At 40.4% G+C, this 26076-nt stretch overlaps 2 protein-coding genes and 2 long non-coding RNA genes across 6 annotated transcripts in view; all 4 read left to right on the forward strand.

Moving 5' to 3' along the window:
• LOC109404176 (uncharacterized) overlaps positions 1–3991 on the forward strand; it is a 30543-nt gene extending 26552 nt beyond the window's left edge. The window contains exons 19-22 of the long non-coding RNA XR_009996771.1: positions 32–1873; positions 1937–3348; positions 3406–3574; positions 3775–3991. This is a non-coding gene — a long non-coding RNA (uncharacterized LOC109404176). The remainder of the gene's footprint in view (positions 1–31; positions 1874–1936; positions 3349–3405; positions 3575–3774) is intronic.
• Positions 3992–4831: 840 nt separating this feature from the next.
• On the forward strand, positions 4832–13104 carry LOC115264255 (uncharacterized). Of its 2 annotated transcripts, XM_062847410.1 has the most exons (16): positions 4832–5489; positions 6023–6419; positions 6479–6650; positions 6717–8107; positions 8177–8345; positions 8533–9002; positions 9061–9232; positions 9295–9942; positions 9996–10173; positions 10229–10369; positions 10827–11053; positions 11119–11293; positions 11361–11745; positions 11931–12108; positions 12212–12836; positions 12903–13104. In XM_062847410.1, exons 8-13 carry the CDS (start codon positions 9835–9837, stop codon positions 11522–11524), a joined length of 993 nt encoding a protein of 330 aa, XP_062703394.1. In that variant the 5' UTR covers positions 4832–5489; positions 6023–6419; positions 6479–6650; positions 6717–8107; positions 8177–8345; positions 8533–9002; positions 9061–9232; positions 9295–9834; the 3' UTR covers positions 11525–11745; positions 11931–12108; positions 12212–12836; positions 12903–13104. The 2 variants fall into 2 exon arrangements, with proteins under 2 accessions (XP_062703394.1, XP_062703395.1); XM_062847411.1 differs by lacking the exons at positions 4832–5489; positions 6023–6419; positions 6479–6650; positions 6717–8107 and having other exon boundaries at positions 8144–8345; positions 12212–13104.
• Positions 13105–13521: 417 nt separating this feature from the next.
• LOC109413428 (uncharacterized) lies at positions 13522–19729 on the forward strand. Its single transcript, XR_009996772.1, has 3 exons — positions 13522–13970; positions 14033–15828; positions 15888–19729. It is a non-coding gene; the product is annotated as an uncharacterized LOC109413428 (long non-coding RNA).
• A 35-nt stretch (positions 19730–19764) lies between these two features.
• On the forward strand, positions 19765–25927 carry LOC109404116 (uncharacterized). 2 transcript variants are annotated; one of them, XR_009996763.1, is made up of 6 exons: positions 19765–21093; positions 21165–21752; positions 21823–21988; positions 22047–22942; positions 23007–23187; positions 23264–25927. XR_009996763.1 is itself a non-coding variant. In XM_062847412.1 (4 exons), the coding sequence occupies exons 2-4, from the start codon at positions 22565–22567 to the stop codon at positions 23401–23403; spliced, it is 699 nt and encodes a 232-aa protein (XP_062703396.1). In that variant the 5' UTR covers positions 21759–21988; positions 22047–22564; the 3' UTR covers positions 23404–25927. The 2 variants fall into 2 exon arrangements, 1 of the variants encoding a protein (XP_062703396.1); XM_062847412.1 differs by lacking the exons at positions 19765–21093; positions 21165–21752 and having other exon boundaries at positions 21759–21988.
• The last annotated feature ends 149 nt before the right edge of the window (positions 25928–26076 follow it).

Raw genomic sequence — 26076 nt, forward strand, 5'->3', positions numbered from 1 at the left:
AATGCTCATCGGTTTGGTCTTATGTTTTCAGATGCAAGGCCAGAATTATCGAGCGAATTTCAAAGTACGGCGACCCAATGTATGAAATTGTGCGTTCGACGCATAATCACGACATTATAACTGAGAGAAGGCGACGAGGGTGGTTGAAAGGTTATAATGAGCTATCAATAATGAAAAAAGAGGAACAATAAATTCACAGTTTCTTGGCATGTAATCTAGTACTACTTTTTGGAATTAAATTGTTACAATGGACTCAAGTAGTTCTTCACTACAAACCTGTTTTGGCGAGTAATCTAGTACAACCCATCTATATAATTTAGAACAATTTGACTGGCTTTATAGACCTGGAATTACAATCTAGTACAACTACCCGAGCAGAAGGGCATACCTTACAAATACCATGCGAAGAGCAACATGTGCTCTAATACCTAAAATTGTTATTGCTGCGTTATTGTACGAAATGGTATGAGAACATCATAATAACAGTTGGAGGTATTTGAGCAGAGTTTGGTATTGATGTAGTATTTGTTAGTTTAGCAGTGAAAATAACCGAAGAACAAGATTTGCTATTACATCATGAAGTCATTGAACATATGGTCGGCGTTCAGTCAGAGTGGACTACGCGATTTTTGTGGCAGGTACAGATAAGCTGAGGAATTCTTTAAACCTAAACTTTTCGACGTTTTTTAATGAAGATGTGTCATTACATAAAGGAATAATAGTATTTCTGAAAATAATGCCAGAGATATTATATTTTAAGCGTTTGCAGGACGTTTTCTCGAAATCATTGAAAAACAGATGGTCCGGACTGACTTAAAGCCGACCATATGAAACATTTAATAATAAGAAATGTTATTAGTTTGTTATTCAATAACTTTGGAATAACAAATACAGCAATTGAAATTTTAGGTATGCATTCATTATTGAAATAACAAGACTTGTTATTTTCTAGGTGTTATTTATACAAAATTTTGGTATTCGTTTTTGTTATTTTGCCTCTTATTACCACCTAATAAAGGGCATATCAAGGTATGGTAGTATTTAAGATAAATACCTTGATATGTTATTCACTTGTTATTTTCTTCTGCTCGGGTATACAGCTCAATGTATATTCCAGTAGCAACAAAATAATCAACTTTTGAACTATTATAGGACACTGTTACGGTTCGGCGGAGTACTCAATCAGCCTCAAAGGCTCCCTGCAGTTGATGGTGCAGGGATTTCCGTACACTCGCCATAGCTGCAAGGGCGGTAAGGTCTACTGGCGGTGCGTGCAGTTCATGTCACTTGGCTGTCGGTCTAGGGTTCGTACTCACCAGGAGCTGATCGAGTCGATAGAGCACGAACACAATCACGATCGAATGTTGGCCAGGCGTAAACGAGGAGCTTTAAAGCAGTTGATGCAAGAGAGGAAGCGCGAGAAATCTCTTGTTGCACTGGATCAGTGTGACTTGGTTGAACTTGACTGGGTTGAATAAAAGTTTCTGTTGCTAGATGACCTTGCTGGATTGTTGATGTCAATAATAACTCTGAAAAAAAAAAAAATGTGTGACTGTAGAATGTGACGGAGTTTCGTCTTTCAGAACCTATCTCATTGATACAGGTGATTACCGTAGTACCAGACGAAGCGGAACCTCATCCCTATAGCTATAACTATCGTGGAAATCTTGTGTATGATAAGTACACCTTTTCCAAAATGGCGGCTCACGGGACGGGCAACATTGTCTACTGGAGGTGCACGGGCTATCGTAAGCATAAGTGTAGAGCTACATTGAAAACGCGAGGCAAGGAGTTGATCGTGGTTCGCCAGGACCATAACCATGAGCCCTTCGTGAAGGGAAGCGTTTTCACTTCCGATTTGCCAATTTGGAAGGTAAGATTTTCTGTACTGAAGAACTTTCTAGGAATTCAATTCTGATAATTTTTATTTTTGCAGGAAACAACGGGATCTAACGCTTCTTAAAATTTACCGTTTTACTCTTTGCTATGATGCCACATTGGAATTTACCTAATAATAATTACAAGAACAATACATTACATTTTTGCAAACAATAATCTTCATTGTTTTTCTACCATACCATTAATATAATCTTGCGTTCTAGTACTACACAACTTCATACTAACGTTACACTTGTATTTCTCCAGGAAAACTTCTGTCGATTTCGACAATGCCGCTCATATTGAAAAAGATCAAAGTCAAGCGTACAAAACCGCCATCTCCGTTGAAATCCGTTCCTGCAATGAATGCCCCCTCTGAACGTCCGACCGTGGTAAGCGCCGATCCGGATCAACTGCTCAGGCTGGACAACAGTACAATTTCCAAAGACAATATCGTCAAGCAGCTATCGAACGGCCATGCTCTAGTACTGCTGAAAAGGACACGCGTCAAAGGTTTTTGTGTGAGCTGTATTCGTTCCATGCAGGATCCGGAGTACAAGAAGAAGTTGAACAAAATTATTACCTACTGCTCGGGATGCCCCGGTGGGCAGTGGATCTGTGAAGCGTGTTTTGATTCCAGTCACGATATAAAGAACTAAATGAATAAAAATTTAAATTACCTAGCTGCTATCGATAGTTATTTCCTTTTGTGATTCTTTTTTATCAATACTTTTCAAAACTAACAGAGTTCCAATCATTTTCAGGTAAAGCTCTGTTCCAGATCGGCAACCGAAACTCGCTGAAGCTTTTCTACAGCGGACACTTCTACACAAGGTCCTACACGGCGGAAAAATCAAGCAAGTGGGTCTGCGACAGGAAAAACATGCTCAAATGCAAAGCTCGAATACGCCTGAACCGAGACAAAACTTGTGACGTGCTGAACGCCAATCACAACCATCCGGCTCGAAACCCTAGAACTATCGGAATGCTGATCGATTTTACCGATCGAGATTTGAGCACCATGCTCCAAAAGGATGCCGTCAAAGAATTTCCCAATCCTAATCATTGCAAAATCACCAAAAAATAAAATAAAATGAATGAATCAACCAACATTTTTAACTGTCCACATTCTATTACTTCATCTTACGAATCGTAGCGTGACACTTCACTAAAACCTCTCCTTGACTTTTCGTTCCAGTGCACAAGATCATGAAACTACAGAAACGACTCTACTACCTCAAAAAGGTGTCCGGAGAGTTTGTTCAACACGGAGAAAATCCAGTTTCTTCGCAGATTGAGTACTTGCAACGCGATCTGGATGTGCTTACGGGGACTCTACCGAAAATGGAGAACGCTCCGGATTGTAAGCCATCTTCCGTTCCGGGATTCGAGTTTCCTTTGACCGAGCAGGAGGAAATTGAACGCTTGGAGGCGGAGGTGCGAAACGATCCGTATGTCCGGTGCCAATATGTAGGTTCAATTGATATTATAATGTGCATGAGTTCAAATTTTATTCTTCGACTATAGGTGAACTATCTTATCAACAAAAAGCCAGCGCCGATGAATCTAATACAGTTTCTACCAATGGTGTTTTCCGATGAGGCCCTTATTGCCTACAACTATCATGGTTCGCATGCTTCCGGAAAATCTAAGCATTCGATGAAGGCGTACACCATTTTTTCGGAATGCTTTTTGGGTGAGTGGATATTTTCGTAGTGTAGTACTAGAATTGTAGACTTAAGTTCTCGTAAAAAATTTTCTCAAACTTTTGGATATATGTGTATGTCGAAACGATGTGTTGCTGACTTACGAAGAATTTTTATTTTATGATTCTCTGAAGACCTTTTTAGATGGAGTTATTAATTTAAGTATTCTTTTGTTATGAAAATATTGCAGAAGCCTTCGAAGGAGAAGGATTGGATATGGACACATTGACCAAGCAGCTGGTAATGGCCATCAAACAGAGCCGGAACCGTATGCGGCAACGTACATTCCGAGCGAAGAAGACGCTACAACGAACCAGCAGCGACAAGGGTTCTGAGTGATTAGTGTGGAATGGGATGTCTTGCTTTCAGAATTTAAAGTACATTCAATAAAATTGAGAAGAAGTGAATGATTAACCGCGATGTTCTTTGACGTACTAGAATAAATATTGTTGTCGGTTTAGTTTAAAAATAATGTTTCTTTGCTAACAATTTGAACCAACTCTTGATTGAACAGGAACTGTTGACGTAGCTCCAAAAATGATTCTGATGAAGTTGGAAATGGAACGTTTGGCACAGCGCATCAACGAGGGCCCTTTGACCATAGGTGGTGAGGACGATTTGTGCAAGGTACGATCACTTCGCAAGGAGCTGAAACAGTTGGATGAAGAATATCAAATGCTCAACAAAGCTGCCGGTGCAATTAATAAGCCCAAGGTCACCGGATTTATGTTTCCCATTAGTCGCGAAGAGGACATCGAACGGCTGGAAGCTGCTGTTCGCTGCGATAGTGACATTCGAGCTCAATATGTGAGTTAGTGTTATGCAACTTCATATTAGAATTTACTTTAGCAATTCCCAATTCAGGTCGAATATCTGAGCGTCACAAAACCGCTTCGCCAGGGCGTCGGGCAGGTGTTCAACAAGTACTTCACCGACGAAGCCATGACCAACTACAACTGGCACGGTCTGGATAGGGCACAGTATCCACGGACGCCAAAGAAAGGCATGCAAAAGTATGATATATTCTACGGTTGTATGATTGGTAGGTTAGAACAGTGGGAGTACTAGAATCATGATGAACATTGGTTTTGATCTATTCCAGATGCATGGGAAAGTCACGGACTCGATAACGAAACACTTGTCGAGCAGATTAAGAAAGCAGTTTATCATATAAATCGACGTCGGTACACCAAAAAACAGTCCCTGAAAAAGAAGTACACGATTGTTGAAGTACAAGAGTAGATATTATATTGGATGATTTTTTTATGACGAACCTTCTCCAGCTTCTTCATGCAAGAAATCTATACGTTCTACGATTGCATTTTATAGGTTGAACTGTAGTACTAGATTGACATATAATTTTGATTTATTTTACTGCCACATTTATACGCGTCGAAAGGTGTAACACCGCCCATGAATATCGATAGTTGAATAAAATTGCAGCGAACTCTCTAACCAGCTTTGATTTAATAAAATTCTAGAAATAATCTATTATTTTTTTATCATACAGCTGACTATCTGCTATCTGACACACTCGCATACTTCCAGATACATTTCGGCCCAACCTGGCAAAGCGTAAACAAGAGCTGTTGAGGTACCTGAAGCCGTTCAAACGACCCGAACAACCGCAGCGGAAAGTTTCGGTTGAAGGATTTTCCTTTCCAGTGTACACCTCGGACGAGGTGGAACGACTAGAGGAAGCTGTCCGCTCATCCAGAAATATACGCCGCCAGTACGTAGCCTATCTGACCGAGCGGAAACCTCGCCACATGGACATTGTAGAATGTTTCGGCAAGTTCTTCACCGATGAAGCGATGGCTCCGTATGCGTGGAATGGGTACAAGAATCCAAAGTTTCCACGCAAGGCAATGAAAACTATGGACATCTTCTCCTACTGTATGCTTGGTAAGAGTGAGAGGACTCTTTCGGGAAATCAACGATTTCTTGCACATTCTGATTCAAGAAAAGTTTAAATTTTCTGAGATATGAAAAAAAGTGAAGTTAAAATCAATATGGATTGAACTCACCAATGATAATACAGTTATGTTCCGATTTTATCACGCCCTCTGCGTGCCAGACTATCAATTTAAATTAACTTTCTGCTACATTAGTGTTCATCTTTGTTCTTCAAGATTCTTATTTGCAGCGTTGAAAATGTTGAAGACAATTATTTGTTGTGTATGTACTTTGTTTCAAAATATTTGTTATCTATCGGTTTTCATTTGTTTGAAAAGGAGAACGATAAAATCGGAACATTTCTGTCTGTATCTGTTACCTGTCAGATGTTTCATATGCACTGTTTCTAGTTACCCTCGTGGGAACGGCCATTTCTCGTGTCCTGAATCTCTTCAACGAAGTCAAGGACGAAGTACTAGATTATGTGCAAGAAGGTTTCCTTTATCTGTTCTATGCTGATTCGATATTATCTTGAATTTCAGAGGCTTGGCACCGACATGGAGTTACTTCGATGGACATCCTCTCGGACATCATGACCAAGGTGATTACGAAGATTGCCGGTCGTCGGCGGTCCAACAATTACAACCAACGGAAGCGCATCCAGCAGTTTTGTGACAAACATAATGAATAAATGTTCAATGCATTGTTTGGAAATTAGTTTTTTTATTACTTTTACAGAGGCTGTATTTAACATTAGGAAAAATATTTTGCAGATTAAATGAATACCGTTTCGTTCCAGATGTGGTAGTTATCAAGGAGGACTTGCAAGAGGCTTCTTCCACGGGAGTGACCGGGTTCAGCTTTCCATTGTTCTGCGAGGAAGACGTCGATCGACTCGAGGCTGCAGTCAAGATGGATCCTATGGTTCGCCGGCAATATGTATGTGAGTGATGCTTTTTTCGGCAAAGATTTACCTGTGATTTTGTTTTACTTTACAGATAAAACATTTGAAATCCCTAGGAGAGTATCAACCCAGTTTGTTTGCGAAGTATGTGAGTGAACTATTCAGTGATCTCTCGCTTTACAACTACTGCGTTACAGTAGACGGGGATGGACATACGAATAAGAAGGATATGGTTGGATACGACATTTTCACGCACTGTTTGCTTGGTAATGCATTCATCTAATAATAGCTACCTAACAATATTTCATTGTAACAATACATATTTTCCACAGAAGCCTGGGTGCCACAAGGTCTAACGATTTCCAAACTGACCGAGCTATTGAAATCGGTGACAGTTAGCCTCAGCGAGAGACGGCAATTGTCCAACCGGAACCGCCGAAAACGATCGGAACTCATTCAGAAGTGGCTCCTAAAGAAGAATCAAAAACAGAAATCTTAAAATTGCAGTGCTCAATAAAAGTTTGTGAAAAGAATGAATTGTTTTAAATTTTTATTCTCTCTGACATGCAGTACTAGAATACTGAATCAGAAATCTAGTAACTCGAAAATATTTTAACGTTACAGCGAAATCTATACCCACTGGAGCTACGTCACATAAGGATTTTGAACAATTGAAGCTAGAACTGGCGCAACTGGATGTCCTTTTTGTTGGAAATAAAAACACAGGCGAGGCTTTGTTCTCCAAACCCAGGCACTGACTGATATCGCTACCAGCTCAGTGCCTCTCCTTTATTCAATCTAGGTATAACATATTTACAATTTATTTCCATTTACCTACCAGTTGATACCTAGCTCTCCACTGAGCTGTGTGATGCACCTCCAAGGATGTACCTACCATTCAACACTCCTCCTCATCACACACTCTCAGATCCGACGCGTCCCGAGCTACACCTGGCCACGTACTCCTCCAGCCTACCGAGCTCCTCCTTAGCAACCAAGCTACCAGACTCCTCCTGGCTCCAAGCAGACTCTGCTACCAGGCTCCGGCTCCAAGCTACGTCTGCTACTAAAAAGGCTATCAAGCTCCTCCTGGCTCGAAGCGTCTTCCGCCTCAAGTACCTTCTGCCATCCAGCTCCAGCGTCCATCGATCAGCCAGCACCCGCTGCCTCTTGGTTCCAGCGCAGGTCCCACACGGCTATCAATCCTCATCGAGTGTTGGTCCCCTCACCGCATCTTGGTGTCTCAACGAATATTGGCACCAGGCCTCATCGCATCTTGACACCTCATCGGGTATTGGCCTCCTCATCGTATCTTGGATACCGTATCTCGGTCTCCTCGCTTCCCGAACCACCACCAGGGCGTCCCTGTGCCCATAACCTGTTGGAAATAAAAACACAGGCGAGGCTTTGTGTTTCCGAACCCAGGCACTGACTGATATCGCTACCAGCTCATGTGCCTCTCCTTTATTCAATCTAGGTATAACATATTTACAATTTATTTCCATTTACCTACCAGTTGATACCTAGCTCTCCACTGAGCTGTGTGATGCACCTCCAAGGATGTACCTACCATTCAACACTTTTTAGTCAACGCCGGGAGACAAAAAATAACGCAAGTGGACGGTCGATGGTGGATGGTTTTGTGTTTCCACTGACAACGGAAGCCAATGTGGAAAGGCTGGAAGCGGCAGTGGACTCGAGTGCCACCATAAAGAGACAATATGTGAGTGTTCACCATTTTTGCAGTACTAGGTTTTGGTAATTAATGAGATATTTCGACCTCAATTTTTAGATTCAACTGTTAAAAGCCAAAAAACCGAAACATATAGATCTGGTGGATTGCTTCCCAATGATTTTCGGTTCAAGCTCTATAGAAGCCTATACCTGGAGTGGATGTCGGATATCAAAATTTCCAAAGAAAGCGATGAAAAATTACTCTATTTTCAACGGATGCATGCTAGGTAAAGTTGCTGAACGTCATTTTAGATTTACTGACAAAGCGTCTAAAGACAGAACGTCTACTTTCAAATAATCCGAATGGCCTTAATGTAGATGGCACAGTGCGTCAAACTATTGACGTACTAGCTCATTATGTCGCTTCAATGTGTAAATTCGCTTTAAAACTGATTAGTGCTTCTCATTTCGCAGCTGCTTGGGAATCACAGGAAATGGACATCAAAATGCTGGAGGAGAACATCAAACAAGCTATTCATCGCATTCGACGGCGCCGGTTGGCAAAAATTTTATAAGATAAGAAAAAATCCACCTCTGAAATGTGATATTTTGTCGAATAAAATCCATTGAAATCCAATGCAATGTGTGTCGCATTTGAATGATAATTTTTAGTCGAATCAGAGATCACCTAACCTTGTTCATTGCTTGTTACAGATGTGTTCTATATAGCTGAAACCCGTAGCCCTCGAACCAAAAAGGGGGAAATCCGGTTGAATAGGCGATCTTTCAAATTTGCGGTAAATGATGACGACGAATCGAACGATGAAGCTGAAAATCCTATGTTCCGATCCGTGCCTGGGTTCAGATTTCCGCTGAAAACAGCCGAAGATATTGAAGATCTCGAACGCAGCGTTCGCGCAAGCGCCACCATTCGACGACAATATGTAAGTTTATTTCGATCGAATCTAGTACGTCATTTCAAGTAAATAATTCGTTTTTCAGATTGAACTGCTACGGAAAGCACGTCGACTGGTCGAGAAACCATCGTTCGCCTTCCTGAAACTGTTCAGCGACGCGTCACTGCTGGACTACAACTACAGCGGGCGATGCAACTTTTCCGGAACACAGAAAAAAGCAATGAAGGATTACAAAATTTTCGCTGAGTGCATTGTTGGTTGGTTTTAGCTGTAGTGGTTGATATGGCTTCTTCATTTACAAGTTTTTTTCACTTTGCAGAAGCTTGGGGTGGAGAATACTACTCGATAGAAGAGCTTCGACAGTATTTATGCAATGCGATCACGTTGGTTAACAATAGAAAACGAGGGGCTCGCTTCCGCAAGAACCAGCGAAGTACTAGAGGAGACAAGAAATGACACCGCGGATGAAAGCTGTGCTACCCTTTCTTTTTCGTTTTTTTACTCGAGAATTAAAAACTTTTTAATATTATTCTTCATTTGGAATATTATTGTGTAACGAATGGTTTAGTGGAAGAACAATTTTTCAAATATCAATCAAAACGTACAAGAATTCTTCCAAATTTGAATCGATATTTTCTTTTATAATGTGACTGTACACAATCTAGTACTACAAATTTTTGTTAAGGCTCAATTAAACTCATTAATTTTTGCAACGAATAATCACTGCCCTATAAGATTGCATCGCAGTTGATTTGCTCAAAAATCGAAATAATAAATTCAACTCTTTTCAGCATGGCGTTTGCGCCTTAAAAACCCAAATATCAGCCGCAGCGATACCAAGGCACTGTTGGCCGCAGCTATGGAGCACACTGGTGTACCGGGATTCCGGTTTCCGATCCGATCTGAGGGCGAAATCGAACGGCTAGAAGTTGCCGTCCGTAGTGACATGTACAAATGGGACAATTATGTAAGTTTTCATCGGATTACCAAGCCAATCTGCAACATAAGTTATACTTCTAGATTGCATTCCTGCGAGATTTGAGGGCCAATGATCTCCACACACCAATACGATGCATTTTTCAGTCGGTGTTCTACGATGAAGCTCTAGCCAACTATAATTATAATGGAATTAGTACTGCGCCGGGCGTTCAGAAGCGAGCAATGAAAAGTTACGCCATCTTTAGGGACTGCTTCGCTGGTATGTACATTTTGTATCAATCAGCACATAACACTTACTATTATGTGTCTTTTAGTGGCCTGGCGAGAATTTGGAATCACCGACGATATGATTCGTGCCATGTTGACAGAAATAATTAAAAATATCAACAGACGAAAACGAAATCGACAGTATAAAAATCGGATACAGAAGAAAAAGAGGCTGCAAAACTCGTTTGGTAAGTGCAAATTGAATCGTGTGTCTAAAGTTTAATGTCTTCGATTTTTTTTACAGAAATTGCAACGATTCCCTGAAATGTCTGGTACATTATTTGGAGTGGCTATTGCAGTAGTAGAATGCTACAAGTACATTAGTATTATCATGGCTAATCAACATGTCGAATTTAAAAAACATCGTCACCAATATAATCATCGTCAATACTATGCAATCTAGTACTGCACTGCTCAGTTGTCGCTGTTGTGTAATACTTCATAACTGTCTGCATGGAATCTCATGGAACAGTAATAGCACACTAATGACAACAGAACGAAGACTGTAATGCATTTTTTCAACAATAAATCTTTTAATTTATCACAACTATGTTTAAATCTCTGAAAATTCACTGCAGTTTATGAATATTTCATCACCTAACATTAATACAACTTTTCTCGAAATCGTTTCTTATAATTTCCCAGGCACAATCACCATCTCAAACGTCCGTTGGATTGTAAAGCCAAAAAAGAAATCTGCCCTTAGTGCAGCGCAGCGCAGGTCCTCCGAACATGTCCGTCAGCCGGATTCGATGATAGTCTCCAAAGTAGCGGAAAACATTCCAGGATTCCGATTTCCCATTGAATCTGACAACGACATTGAGCGCTTGGAAGAAACCGTTCGCAGTTGCGCTCTTACACGTAGGAGATACGTACGTCATGTTTTAATCAGTCTTACCTTAGGCACGTAATAGAATCACGGAACTCCTATTTTCAGATCAATCGCCTTCGGCAGATCAAGGATTCGAGCGAAAATGCATCCATCGAAAGCATCTTCAAGTTGTTCTTTTACGACGAGAGTCTCACCGAGTACAATTATAGTGGATTCAGCAGTCGTCGGGCCAATAAACGGGCGATGAAGAACTACGACATTTTCACGAGCTGCTTCTTGGGTTCGTCTGCAGAATTTCAGAACCACTAGACGTTGCATATCTAAGTCTAAAATTCTTCATTTTGCAGAAGCCTGGATGGATCACGGAGTTACGGAAGATGAAGTCCGTCAAATGTTGTGCAAGGTGATTCGCAACGTACACGGTCGGGAACGATTCCGTCGCTACCAAAACCGGAAGCGAGAACGGGAACTGACTGAAAGTTGTATTTATTCGGATGAAGATGATTTCTAATAAAGATTGACCGATACAATTACTAGATTTCTTCTATGCACAGCTTAGCCACACGTTATGGATAACTCAGGAAGAATGTGCTAATAGTTCGAAATATTTTTGTTCCAGCAATCAAACCTGGAGCCCCTACCACAAAACTTTTGTTTCCGCTAACCGATCCGCATGCCGTCATTCAACTGGAGGATTTTGTTCGGATAGATCCCAACATGAGACGCAAATATGTAAGTAATTTGTACCACAACTCACAATTTTTTACTTCCCTAAATAGCATAGTGTACCGTTTAGGGGAGTAAAATGTAGTCAATACTGGATCAAATATCACAAACACAAATTGTTTGTTTCTTGACAGAAACGTCCTGTCTGTACTAGATTGACTTATCCCCGTGTTGCTGTTTTGTTCCTTCAGATAAAATTTCTGCGCCGCATCAAAACACCACGACAAAGCCTTGAAGATACGTTTGGTAAAATCTGCACCGACCAAGCCATCTTCCGTCACTTTAACTGGACGTCCAACAAGTCCTCCCAATCTATGACGCAGCGAGAATCACTGCAGCATTATTGGATATTCACAGATTGTTTGTTTGGTAAGTATCTCTATCGGAGCTAGTACTTCATTTTTAACTCGGTACTGTAAATTCTTTATCATTGTAGATGTCTATGATACTAATATTGTTCTTACCATTTCAGAGGCTTGGAGCAGTCACGGATTTACCATGGAAACGTTGAAATCAAAAATGGCAAGCGTTATCAAACGCATCTATGTTCGCAACAACGTGCGCAATTTTCGAGCTAGGTCTAAGATTGTAGAGCTTTGAAGATTCTTCGGATATGAATAAATGTAGAAAAACGATATTTCCACTTTTGAAACTAATTCTGAGACTTATCATTAATCATTCTAGAAAGTAACTTTTTGCTTAATTTCATGGTATGGAATCAGCTGATCCGCCCCAGAGAATTTCACATCTTGGAGTTACATCGCTCTTCACCGCTGGGTTTAACTTTCCTATACGATCGGAACAAGCAATAGAGGAGCTCGAAGCGTCCGTTCGATGTAACGAAAAATCCAGGAAGCAATATGTAAGGTTGATATGCTTTGGATAGAAAAAAGAAATAATGCTCGATTGTGCGTAACTTTTGCACATTTTTCAGATTAAGTTCCTACGCTCGAAACTGACAGACGATCAAAGCGTTTTCACCGTGTTTCAACACATCTTTACCTACCAATCTCTGGTCGGATACTGCTGGACGAAGCGTTCCAACTTGGAAAGGAAATCCATGAGAGATTATGAAATCTTCACTAGTTGCATGTTGGGTAAGTGTTGGATCGTGCACTAGAATGATCCTGAAATGTATGCCTTAAACTACACATTTTTTTCAGATGCCTGGCTGTGCAAGGGTGTAACGGAGGAATCTCTAGCCGAGCACATCCGTCACGTGATCAGAAACGTAAATATTTCAAAACGGAAGTTGAAAATTCGACTAAGGAAACGATATTCTAGTACTTCATTTAGTAATTGAACCAGTACTGTTTATTTGGAAGTGTTGGAGAAGCCAAACAATAAATGATCCTTTCAAAATAATGTCCAACGAAGAGATTGTCATTGAGATGGTTTTCAAATTCTAGTACTACGTTTAAACCAACATTTTCGATTTCTTTTGTATATCCTCTAGCCAAAAATATCGCCAAGTTGCGGAATCGGTTGCAAAGTCTCAACAAAATGACCGGCATGGCGTCGAGTCAACACGAAAAGATGCAACTGGAGGTTCAAATCTGTGACGTCAACAAGAAACTGCAGGAGTTGCTTAAAACTGCCGAGCAGCAGAAGCAGCGAGCTACCGCCCATGTTGACGGTTTCCATTTTCCGTTGAGTTCCATGGTCGAAATCGAACGATTGGAGGAAGCCGTTCGGAAGGATTTCGATGTGAGGAAGCAATATGTGAGTAGCGAATGCGTTCAGACTTGGATCAGACCAGACTAGTGTTATCGTATTCGTATCATGAAATTTTCAAGCGATTTATAGAGCATGTTAGGCGGAGTACTAGATTATTTGTAATAAGCTGGAATAGTTAGCGTTCAACTAACTTCTATTTCTGCCAAACAGATAAAGATGTTGTTATTTGCCAACAGAGTGAAAGCCTACTCAATTGGTTCTTCTAGTACTTCAATATTAAGGCTTATTTTTAACATTTCGTTATAAAGTCTCTGCAACTACTTTTAAACAACTTATCGTTTGGATTCAAATCAAGCATGAAGCATTTTTCACTTTTCAACTCTAGGTACGCTACCTGTCGCTCAAGAAGCCCCCAACGATGGACGTAACTAACTTTTTCTCGTATCTCTTCACCGACGATGCTCTGATGGGCTACAACTACTCCGGAACCAACAACATTGGCGATTCGAAGATGCCGATGAGGAACTATGAAATTTTCATCGATTGTATGATAGGTTTGTCTCTCTATACACTATTTGGGGAAGTACTAGAATACAATTCGTGAATTCACTTTCAGAAGCATGGGCTGATCATGGATTGACGCACATACTGCTCGAGGAGAAGATCAAACTTGTGGTGCGAAAGCTTACCGCTCGACGTCGCATGCAGAAGTTTCGGCAGAGAAAATCAATGAAAGTTTAGGACTTGTTAAATAAACTTGAACTGTTTAAAGAACGTTGTATATTTTGTTAATGACTTAAAGTTGATAATTAATATATGATAATGTTAACAATTTCTTACTATGGATTTCAGATCCGTTGAAACCACGAAAAAAGGTGTTCACGAGGACGGTAGAACTGGATGAGTGTGCTGCCGCAGATGACGAACAGCGCTACATGTTCATCGTGAGTCGAAAGGGAGGTATTCTGTTGGTGCACGAAAACCACATATATCGATCCAATATGCGACGTCAGGGTCCCCACAAGAACATACTGTACTGGGAGTGTGTACACAATCGTTCGCAGAAGTGCCGTGGGCGACTCAAGAGCGAAGGGAATTTCCTGTTCATTTCGAACACCAATGGCGAGTATTGCGTTGACGGTTGGCTTATGAATTTGAATAACTAAGCAATTGTTTTCTAATTGTAGCCACGCACAATCATCCTTCAGATTTGAATCGAATCAACCGAGCTAAGGTCGGAGGAGAGCTGACATACCGCACATTCTTTTCATTGTTCAAATGACATGTTTCGTTGTTGATATGTAACTGTTTTCAATTAAATTTCAATAGGTAATGTCGATGAATCTAGTACTATAACATCCATACTAATTTTCGATATTGTTGACACGTTTTCGTCGTTTTATTCTAGTACTGCACATGCTCGTCATTCACCGTTGGAAGAACTGTTCAACTATGATGAAAGTTGAACCAACTAATTTTATCAACGTCTTGTAACTATACTTCCAGTTCAGGAAACGTCCCCGACATTCGATGCGCCACAGTATGTCATTAGCAAGTGTGGAACCGTTCAGCTTCGGCACAATGGTCATCTTTTCAATCGACACGTCAAACGAGACGATATCACATACTGGCGCTGCTCGCAGTTTACCGTGTACAAGTGTCGCGCTCGGATTAAGTCCGTACTCGAAGAGTTTCTCATGTTGAACGTGGAACATAACCACCAGGTAGTGGCCTCACCCAGAGCGTACGGATCTTTAAAGCGATTGAAACAACAACTAGCAAGATATTAATAAACTACACTCGTCTTTGGAATTCAATCTGGTATTTCACTTTATTAAATTTAGGAATTCTCGTACACCAAGTTTTGCATTGATCTAATGATTCCAACCCATATTTCAGATGTCTATGTCCGATACGTTTCCGGATTTCGAGGAAGTCGCAAGCTAAAAGTAGGAGAGTTCAGCTACACCAAGAACAAGGAAAGTGCAAACAAAACGTACTGGTCTTGTGCGAGGGCAGGCATGAGCAAATGTAAAGCACGGCTTCTAACCTACACACTGCGAAATGAGGTAGAAAACTTGGTGGTTCGATACCCAACACACAACAATGACCCATTCTAGTACTGCAATGTTATATCATACTCTGTAAATAAAACATTATTGAATAGTGGAAGCTATGGACTTTTCATCTATGTCGTAAATCTTTATTACATTGAAGCATGGCTAATTGGTTCGTTTCGATTCCATTTTAGTGTTTAAAATTGTTAACATTGAAGAAGTGGAAGATGATCAACCCAAGGAAATATACTTCACCGTCGGGCAACGTGGTTGCGTTTTGCTGCACGTTGATGGCTATAAATTCGTAAAGAATCGTAAGGGGGCATACAAAACCTATTGGATCTGCGCTAAAAAGGTGAGTTAGTCTGTTTATGCAGAACTTTTTTTAACTAACAAATTTTAATTTATTTTTAGGGAAGTACAGCCTGCAAAGCTAGAGTCATCACCCCGGCAAACAGTGAGGAGAAAAAGGTTCCCACGCTGATAGCCCGCAGCGGAACACATAATCACCCTGTATTCGTAGAGCGAAAATCCCGCAGTTCTGCTACACATAGGATTTTACTTTTCGAAGACCCATAGTTAAATAAATTTATCTCAACTGAAACTTTGTGTATCGTGCATTCGTTTTGAATCCTAAAGAGTGTCGTTTTTGCATTAGTTTTGGATTAAAGGATTTCTATTTTCCTTTATAGATGGCAACGACGTTGACCAGATTTACTTCATTGCAGAGATCATCGGTTCTGCAGAGGGAATGAAAACTGTGAAAATACCCGCAAAGAAGCAATGTAGATCCAAATCCGCAACGATGCCTTCGGCAAACAATGAAATGTTCCATTTTGAAAGCGATGGTTCACCTTCGAAGCCCACCTATACAACCGGCCGGGGGAATAACGTTCTGAATTACCAGGGCCACCGCTACATCAAGAACAATGCGCACAGCGGGAAAATTTACTGGAAGTGTACCAAATGGCACAGTGGGTGCAAAGGACGTGCCATTACCAACGTGCTGATTCCGGGCTTGGTTGTTCTGAAGAATACGCACAACCACGAACCATCGTAATTTCATCAACGGCGGTTTTGATCTTAGCCAAATAAAAATGAACAGAAAATATCGTCCTTCCTCATATTTTCCAACCGTGATTTTTAAGTAATATTTGTTTAGTTATCTTGAGTTCATAAGTTTCCGCAATACCAATGGTTGAGAAGTCAGTTTCTTTATGAACTTTAAAGTTTCTTGAGAACCTCTTGTTGAAAAAATCGCCGCAAACACAGTTTCAATGATCTTTTAATTTATTGTTTAAAACTAGTACTACGTGAAACGGTGATGAATCGTCATGTAGCAAAAACCCCAGTAAAATAGTGATAATTTGCGCTGCAATCGTTTTATGAGTTTCCATTTCACGTAGTCTCTAATGTTTATCCAATCTAGTACTATATCGAATAATGCATCAACTCTTATACAGTTTAGCGCCCTTTCATACCAACTTTATGCACTAGTTCCAATCGCAATCACTTCTTGCATCGCCTAATTTTAGCCGTGAAACATCCAGTCAAAGCGATTGGTACTTGGTTGTGGATAACGGAATAACAACATGCAGTACTGGACGCGCAATTAGTACTACAAATGCAAGCTTAGTTGTGACCGACGAAATCAATCTATCACCATGAGACGTCATCGGGCGTCGTCGGAGGCAGTAGTAGTAGTAATTAACTGGCCCACGGTACCACGACAGGTGAAATTCCTTAACAATACCTTCCTCAGAAGAAGCAGCAGACCATTGGCTGTCACAGGATTCTTCGAACAATCTGTACAGTCTAGATCATGATCAAACAAGAGATAATAAAACTGTTGTTTTGAGCTATTATTGTTCGTTAAGTTTTGTAATACATGATTACTCTAGTACTTAACAGTAATTCCTTCAAAACATGACGTTCTATCATTTTCCACAGAATCCTTCGCCAGGAGGGAGATTTATGAACGGTTTTTGCTTCCGAAAGCCGGAATGGAAGTGGCCCGGTTCGGGATCAGCCAACGAGGAGCGAAGAAACTGATCTGCCATGGATACGAGTACGTCAAGGACCGAGACTTTCCGGATTCGACCAATTGGCGCTGTGCTTTGTTCCGTCGGCAGAAGTGTCGCGCCCGTGCCATTACCAAAATCATTGACGGTATCACCTACGTAAGGCTTACGAACGATGCCCACAGCCACGATGTCCGGATGTACCGGAGGAATCCAGTGATTATTACGAAAGCGGACGAAATGGAGTCTGCATAAGAAAGAAAGTAGTTTCTTTGTTGAATTATTGTGAGAAAAATATACGTATATCAGAATGGGTTCATTGTCCTGTTTAAACTATGTTTCCTTTAGTGGTTCCAATGACGTACTAGATTACTACTGCACTAATACGAACTATTCGCATTTTTAGGTGTTTTCGAACCGGCTGTATTCGGAACTACTCGTCGTGGTCAACAGAAACTAATACACAATGGGCATGCGTACACCAAGGATCGACAGTCGGCGAAGACTTGCAACTGGAAATGTTCCCTCTTTACGCGGTACAAGTGTAAGGCTCGTGCCGTTACGCGGGACATCAATGGCGTGGTGTACGTGAAAGTCACCAACACGTTACACTACCACCCGGTGGAGCAGTACAAGATCAACTACCGAAGGCTGGCCGTCAACCCAATGAGTTTGGCGAACACTTTTATCCCGCATGTCAAGGATGAGTCGTTTTGAGATGTGCATGTATTAGTTATAAGCAAGAGTAGGGTTTCTCGTCGCAAATAAATTGTGCTTTAGTGTTATTCTAGTACTTCAGTAGATATATTCACCTTGATGACGTTAGATGACCTCCGATGACAAATTATTATTTACCAGGAGTAGAAATGATTCTACTGTAGTTCTAGTACGTCATTGTCATACACTAAACTATTCTGTACTTTTAGATGACAAAGCTGTTTTCACCGAGCGAGCCCTGTACGAGTACACCTCCCGAGGAACGCAGCGCTTGCTTCATGGCGGGTATTACTTTAGCAAAAACAAAACCAACGAATCGAGCGGACGGGTGAACTGGAAGTGCCAATTTTACCAACGGCTGCGCTGCAAAGCAAGGGCCATCACGAAAAATATCAACGGAAACGAATACGTGCGCGTCACTCACGAAGAGCACACCCATCGCCAGGATCTCACCGAGGATGAGTTCCGTCGGCCCAAACGGAAAAGAGATTTCTGAGTTAAGAAGTTTGGGAAAGTAACTGCGACACAATCATTTAATGTAGAATTGCATGCCAATGAGTTTTAATAAAAACTTATTTATTCTTCATTGTATGAAATTACTCTCCGTAATGGTGTTGTTCTAGTACCTCGTTTTTAGTAATAGCCTAATAGTTTAGAACGACCTCATCAAATTATTATTTTCTTGTTCACTGAGGAGTAACTTGAGCTATTACCAATTTAAATTTATTTTCAGGCTGTTTCAGCTTGAAAAAAAAAGAAATGCATCGAAGCGATTGTGTAAATCTAGTACTTCAATAGAAAAAAAAACCTTATAACTGCCGAAAGAACCCATTTGCTCAAAAGAAGATGACATTCTAATCCATATTTTATCATATTTACATTACTCTAACCTATTCATAATGTTTCATCCAACCTTTCCCAAACAGTTAAACTAAAAATTGTTCAATATTCGACACGCAAATCGGACGAGCACTACGACAATGATGATGAAGACGACGGAGAGGATGACGAAGCGAAGACCCAATTCCCGTTGGACCTGAAGATGGTGGTAGGCCGCAAGGGACGCCCAATGCTGCTGATGGGTGGCCACGCCTTTTTCCGCAACAATACCCACAAGAGCAAAACCTACTGGCTGTGTGCCAAAAGCCGTTCGCTGAAGTGTCGCGCCCGAATCATTACCCTGGACGGCAGTGCCGGACTGATCCTCAAGAATCAGGTCCATAATCATCCAGCGGCGTTGGAAAGGTCCTAGGCGATGATAAGAGTTATCGAGTTCGTGTTGTGACATAACGTTCCGGTACTTGAACAAAATTTTGGTTTTCTCTACATAATACGTTGTGTAGGCCAGTGTTGGGAATACTCACTTGTAAGAGTGATAATTACTTGCTTCTATCTCAGTCCAGAAGCATACTTTCAAAAAATAATGTTTGAAGGGCTTTTAGATTGTAGTTGAATCTAAAAGTTTGCCGAATAAAGTAAAGGACGCAGACGCATACCAAAATTGTGAGAGAGCTGTGAGTACGAGGTGAGTAAAATTCGTGTAATTTATACTCACCTTGTGCTCACAGCTCTCTCACAATTTTGGTATGCGTCTACGAGCTTTACTTTATACGGTAAACTTTTAGATTAAACTACAATCTTCCCTTCAAACATCATTTTTTGATAGCATGCTTCTAGAATGAGATAGAACCAAGTAAGTATAGCTTTTCGCATGTGAGTTTTCGCAACGCTGGTGTAGGCATTATTTTCAGCAATTGAGCGTATTGTAGTTTAAATTCTGTGCAAATAAAATGCCCGAAATTGAGTTGATCTAGTACTTCAATTACTGAATGGGCAATGAAAGGTAAATAACTTGCAAAACTTCTGTTTGAGATTTCCTTTTCTTCTTCTGTTTTTGATTGCACCAATCGTGTTTTAGTTTATCTCACTCTAGTACTGCTAGAAAATCTACTAACATGTTACATTCTTTTTTCAGTATCTACAGTTATCGAATACGTTACGGAGGAAATTGTCCAAAATAGAAAACCGATCAAGCCCACTCGCTCCAAGCGGACCAAACCCAAGCACAACGTAAAGGAGATTATAAACAGTACCCAAGGAGTCCCCGTGGTGTACCAGAATACACGTTTTGGAGCGGCTCAGGTACTCTTGGAGGACATGGCATACTCGTTCACCTACACGAAGAACCAAATAAGCCACTACAGATGCAGCCGATACAGGAGCCAACAGTGCCCGGCCGAGGTAGTTGTCAACAACAAGCTGGTCTACTATCTCTGTGCTGCCCATAATCACGATTTGGCTACCGGTCAGCAATTGGATGGTATCTGTAGGTCGTATCTAGCTAGAGATGCGACGTAAGTTTTGATTGGATGTGGTTGCAATGTACAAGAATGGATAAAATTATTTCCAGTAAAGTATGCGTTGACCTGATTCTTTCGGGGGTGGAGAAGTCCCCATCCGATATCATCTGGGAATGGTTGGCTATGTCTAGTAGAATCGCCTAATTATGTCCAAATTCATGTCATACTTCTTAAATAATTTCATTGGCATTTCTATATTAGATTGCAATACTTACAGAATTCATAACATGATTATTTACATAGCTATGTGAAGTACTAGATTAAGGAAGAATACAAAATCAAATACAATATTCCTACACTATCAAGAAAGTTTTGTTTATGATTTAGTTAAACAGTATTGAATTGACAATTCATCAGCGAGAACTGTCACTATAACGCAACAATCTTTCCAGAGGACCGTGAAATCACCTTCATTGTGGGAAGACTCGGCAACATGCAGTTGATCATCGACGGCCACCTGTACACCCGGTCTCAAATCAGGGAACGCATCATCATTTGGCACTGCTCTCGGCAAAGATCTGGGTAATTAAGGCATCCGATTTACATATTTAGAATAACTTCGGCAGTGACGAGTGTGTTATTATCCTCCACAGATGCAAAAGTCGGATCAGCACCCTGCGAGGCGAACCGGGAACGGCCTACTCCTTCCGTGAGGACCACAATCACGAGAGCAAATTTGACTTCAAAAATAGGGACATTAAGGTTCTCAAGGTGGCCAAACTGTTGATTGTTGGCAAAAATCGTTAGATTGCGTTGTTTTTAATTTCAGGCTGAACAATAAAATAGAAATTAGTTTTTCGTAACTTTAGTCTTGATTCTGTTGAACACAATTCATCGTTTAAATGAAAATTATTCGAAAGGCTTGGAAAAAAAGTCAAATAATATTGATGAAAAATTAGAAATTTCACTAACTATTGCCATTATGAATGTACATTTCAGACAATAAATCTGATGAAAGTAATATCTACGTCGTGTGCACCGCCGAAGGGGAGTACAAGATTCAGGAGAAACCTGCAGCTACAGCGAGACAAACAAAAACGACCAAATCTCCATTCAAGGTTTCGTCGCCGATGCAGGTTGTTTGCATTCTAGGCGGATTCACATTCCCAATCTCCGATGGCGATGAAGTGGAACGATTGGAAAAAATCATTTCGGAACGGGTCGACATTCGCGAGGAATATGTAAGATATTTTCAATTGGGAGAAAAGTAGTACTAGAGTGATATTGCTTGATTGGAATGGCATTTTTCAGGTGAAATTGTTGAAGCGCAAATCGAAACATATCAAACTATTCCAATTTATGCCGTCAGTTTTCTCGGATGAAGCTCTGGAAGGATATAACTTCAATGGAGCAAACGTGCTTGGTAGGCGCAAGATCGCCATGAAAGGTTACAATATTTTCAGCAGTTGTTTCATGGGTGAGTTCAACGGTTTTGACAGTGATAACGATGTATCAATTAAAATCTTATTCCACAGATGCTTACGAATCGGAAGGGCTAACCATGGAAGAACTGGCCAACCAAATAACCACGGCCATCAAGCAGACTCGTAACAGAATGCGTCAGCGTACCTTCCGGGTGAAGAGATCTATCGAGAAGATGTTGAAGCAAAAATCGGAACACTAGCTGGTTGTGTTCGTTCTGGAGTAAACCGGAAATTTCACCGATAACCCATTCGACCTCTTGTAGAAAATAATTAATGTAGTACTAGATAAGATTCATACCTGACCGATGATGTATTTTGTACTTATTTGATTTTAGCGAATCAACTTAATATTTTTCATGTAAACAATATAAAAATTGAATGATTTTGATATGAGTTATGTTTGATTTCGATGCTATTACAAAAATATTATTTTTAACTTTAATAAATAAGTAAAAAATATAACTCATCTGAAGCAGAAAAAAAACAACCAATTAGCAAATAATGTCAGTATACAGTTGCTGAACACTGTAAGACGGCATCGCTTCATTTATCAATCTAGTACCTCATTCATGCGATATCAAACCACATCAAACTGTTTCCTTTGTTTAACAGAAATAGTCGTGGAGGACATAAAGCTGGAAAGCATTCCCATCCAAGTGGATTCTACACTTCCAGCTAGCGGTAATGCAGTACTAGAACAAATAGCAGAATCTCACAAAGATGAGGATATAAAGTTGCAAAAACTAGACCCACGTGTACATGAAGGTGCGGCCGGCAAACTACTTCATATACAGCCAAACATCAACCAAAATGAGCGACGTCCTCCGAGTAGAAAGCATTCCAAATCAGTTCGCGTGGCTGGATTTGAATTTCCTCTGACATGCGAAGAAGATGTCGACCGGTTGGAACTGATGGTCAAACGGAATCCTATCATCAGAAACCAATATGTGAGTTTTCATCGGATGTTCTTGCCTCATTTTAACTCATTTTGTTTTCAAATTCTCCCAACAGATAAAATATCTGGCAGCGAATAAACTACCCAACATGGAGATTGCTCACATCCTTTACCGGTTTTTCAACGACGAAGCCCTCTCTAATTTCAACTGGACTGGCCAGGAACGGTACGACTCTAGTGCTTCGTGTAAAAAGAAAGCCATGCAAAAGTTCGACATTTTCAATTCATGTATGCTAGGTAAATCTAATGCTTTGTTCTACTACAGCCCTGGTTTTTTGCACGACTAACACCGCTTCCCATTTTCCAATTGCAGAAGCGTGGTCCAGCCATGGTGTTACGCAGGACGCTTTGGCTGGTTCGCTGAAGAAAGCTGTGCAACTAGTTGGTCGACGACGGTACAATCTCATCTACAATCAGCGGAAACGACTTCAAGCGCTAGATCCCGAACACTGACGTTTTCCAGTGGTCGTGAAATAACACAGCTTCATACACAGTTATCATTTAACTAAAATTGTCTTCTAATCTAGTACCTCTGCTGAGTTTTGCCTTCTACAATTTAAGTTGTAACTAGAAAAATACAATATATTTATTTTTGATATAGTACTTCACACGTTTCAATCGTTTTCAGCTGACAAACTCTTTAAATTAAATGGAACGAAAATTTCGTCCAATTTTATACAACTAAGTTTTTCTGTTTTCTTTGCAGCAACAACTGGGAACAAAATGGAAACGTCTACCACTTATCCGAAAATTGAAATCATCTCTCAAATACGATTGCATCCACCACAAGAAAATCCAACGATTTCACGACTGCACGGCTTACTGAGGGGATCTAGCGTAGGAGGGGTACCTGAAAAAGTTCCGTTGTACAGCGGTAGCGACATCTACATAGCATTGGAGGACCTGGTAAAAATCTATTCTTCCAACCCGGCTCTCTATACTGCCCGACTGATGGACATAATGTTCGGTAGAGAGATATTGAATAATGCATGCATTGAACCAGCGGGGAATGAAGACGATTTGGAACAACTAGATTCACATAAACTGCGATCTATGATTGGTAAGAACGTTTCTCGGCCTGTCGGGTAGTAGCAGATCGGTGTTCAATCAACACATTTTTTTTTTTGTTTACAGTGCATGTGATTAATGTTTTCAGAAAACAAAACATTGAATTATCAGAATCGATTGTATTGGAATACGTTCGTCATCGGCTATGCTTCCTAAAACAAATGAAAAAGGAAAAATTTTTTCAAGGCCAGTCTGCAATCGAATGTAGTACTAATACTTCGTCAGTTTAAATTTCTGGTATACTATTTGAAAAATACTCCATTTTGTATTGTAATATAAAAAACCATTTCAACTTAAATACTAACATTATTCTTCTTTATAGATCAGCGTGATCTGAAACAGGCAACAATGGTTATCAACGTTCCATGGAATCGAATACAGTATTGAATTGCTTATTACCGTCATTTTTTAAAGCATTCGTTTTCGAGGAAATATATGAAATTTTAAAAATCAACGAATCTTATACTTCTTTACATAAATTGAGCCATTTCTACCACTTGATGTATTCTAAAGTAACCGTTCTTTAATCGTTATGCGTTTCCAGGTCCCTCTAAACTCCGTGCGGCCAAGTTCGGTTACACCCAGAAGGGCAGGGCGATGCTGCTGTACAACGGGTATGCCTACATCAAAGACCGCCAGGCTCAGAAGAGCTGTAACTGGAAGTGCTCGTTGTTCGGAAAGCTGAAATGCCGAGCCAGGGCCGTCACGAAGGAGGTTAACGGGCGGCAGATGATGAAAATCACCAAACCCCTCCATAACCACACTCGCGATGTGTACTCGTTTGATAAGTGTAAAAAATCTAAAGAATAAGTTTCTGACAAAAATGTCAGATGTTCAATCACAATGAAACATTAGCAAGCTTCTTATTGTATCTGTAATCAACTAAGAGTTACGTTATAAAAATATCATTATAATAAAATATACTCTTCTATCATTTATGTACAAATTCTAGTACTTCATGTCTTAAGATATCGTTTCGAGTATATTTTTGGTGGTATTCGTGTCTTCCTTGTCCTCATTATCACTTAATTTTTCTCTCAGAGATTGAATGATATCGGGTCTTTGATTAGTGAAGAGATAGTGGCCACATAGTACTAGAATAGTAAGTGCAGACAAACTGAAACCTAATTGATACGACACTAGTGAGTCACTAACATTTTTATCTGTATCCCCAACAGGAAACGTAATCTATGTACTGTCGAAGCGTGGCACCAAGCATCTGTTTCACGATGGAAACACCTACACTCCAAATGAGCGACCCTACCCAGGGCAGCGGTCCCGAACGTGGAAATGCTCGTTGTACTACCGGCTCAAGTGTCGTGCCCGCATTGTCACCAGTGAAGCCGATGGGCTACCCAAGCTGCGGGTGGTGGTTGCAGAACATACCCACTCGAAAGTGTTCCCCAATTTAACGCATAAATTTCGCAGTTTGTTCTAGTGGGTTGAACAAATTAAACAATCTAGTCTACTATTCAAGGATCTCAATGTTTTATAGGTGAACAACCATGCATGCTTTAAGAGCATTTTTTACAATCGGAAAGATGCGGATTCTTCGTAAATCTACTTTTTTTATTATATTTTAGTTATTCATAATATATAGGTATTCAGTAGAGTGCGTCTGAGGGAGTACTAGATTTGTAGTGATGAGCTATAATGCCCATGATGTGTACACTATTTCATGTTAGAAAAAAAGATTTTATCATCTCATCATACAAACATCTATCTCAGTACCATAAATCTAGTACTTCATCGATCCTGCTCTACAGGTGTAGTTTGCATTTAAAACTTTGTAGGCACATGGTAGGATGGCACATATTTCCCAAATGGAGGAGAACGTGCCTCTGGAGCCAATATACTAATAGGTTCTGGCTACGCATATTGTATTTTTATTATATAACAAGAAGTTCTAGATACTGGATACCGTCACTTTCAGAATATCACAGTTCTTTGGTTGATTTGCCATATGTTTTAATTAGTTCTTTTTGCTACATTGTATCAGTAAACGTATCATGCTTTAACGACTAATTTATACCATTGCAGACATTGTTTTCATAGTGA

Source organism: Aedes albopictus, chromosome 1 (assembly GCF_035046485.1).
Source record: "Aedes albopictus strain Foshan chromosome 1, AalbF5, whole genome shotgun sequence".
Classification (NCBI taxonomy): domain Eukaryota; kingdom Metazoa; phylum Arthropoda; class Insecta; order Diptera; family Culicidae; genus Aedes; species Aedes albopictus.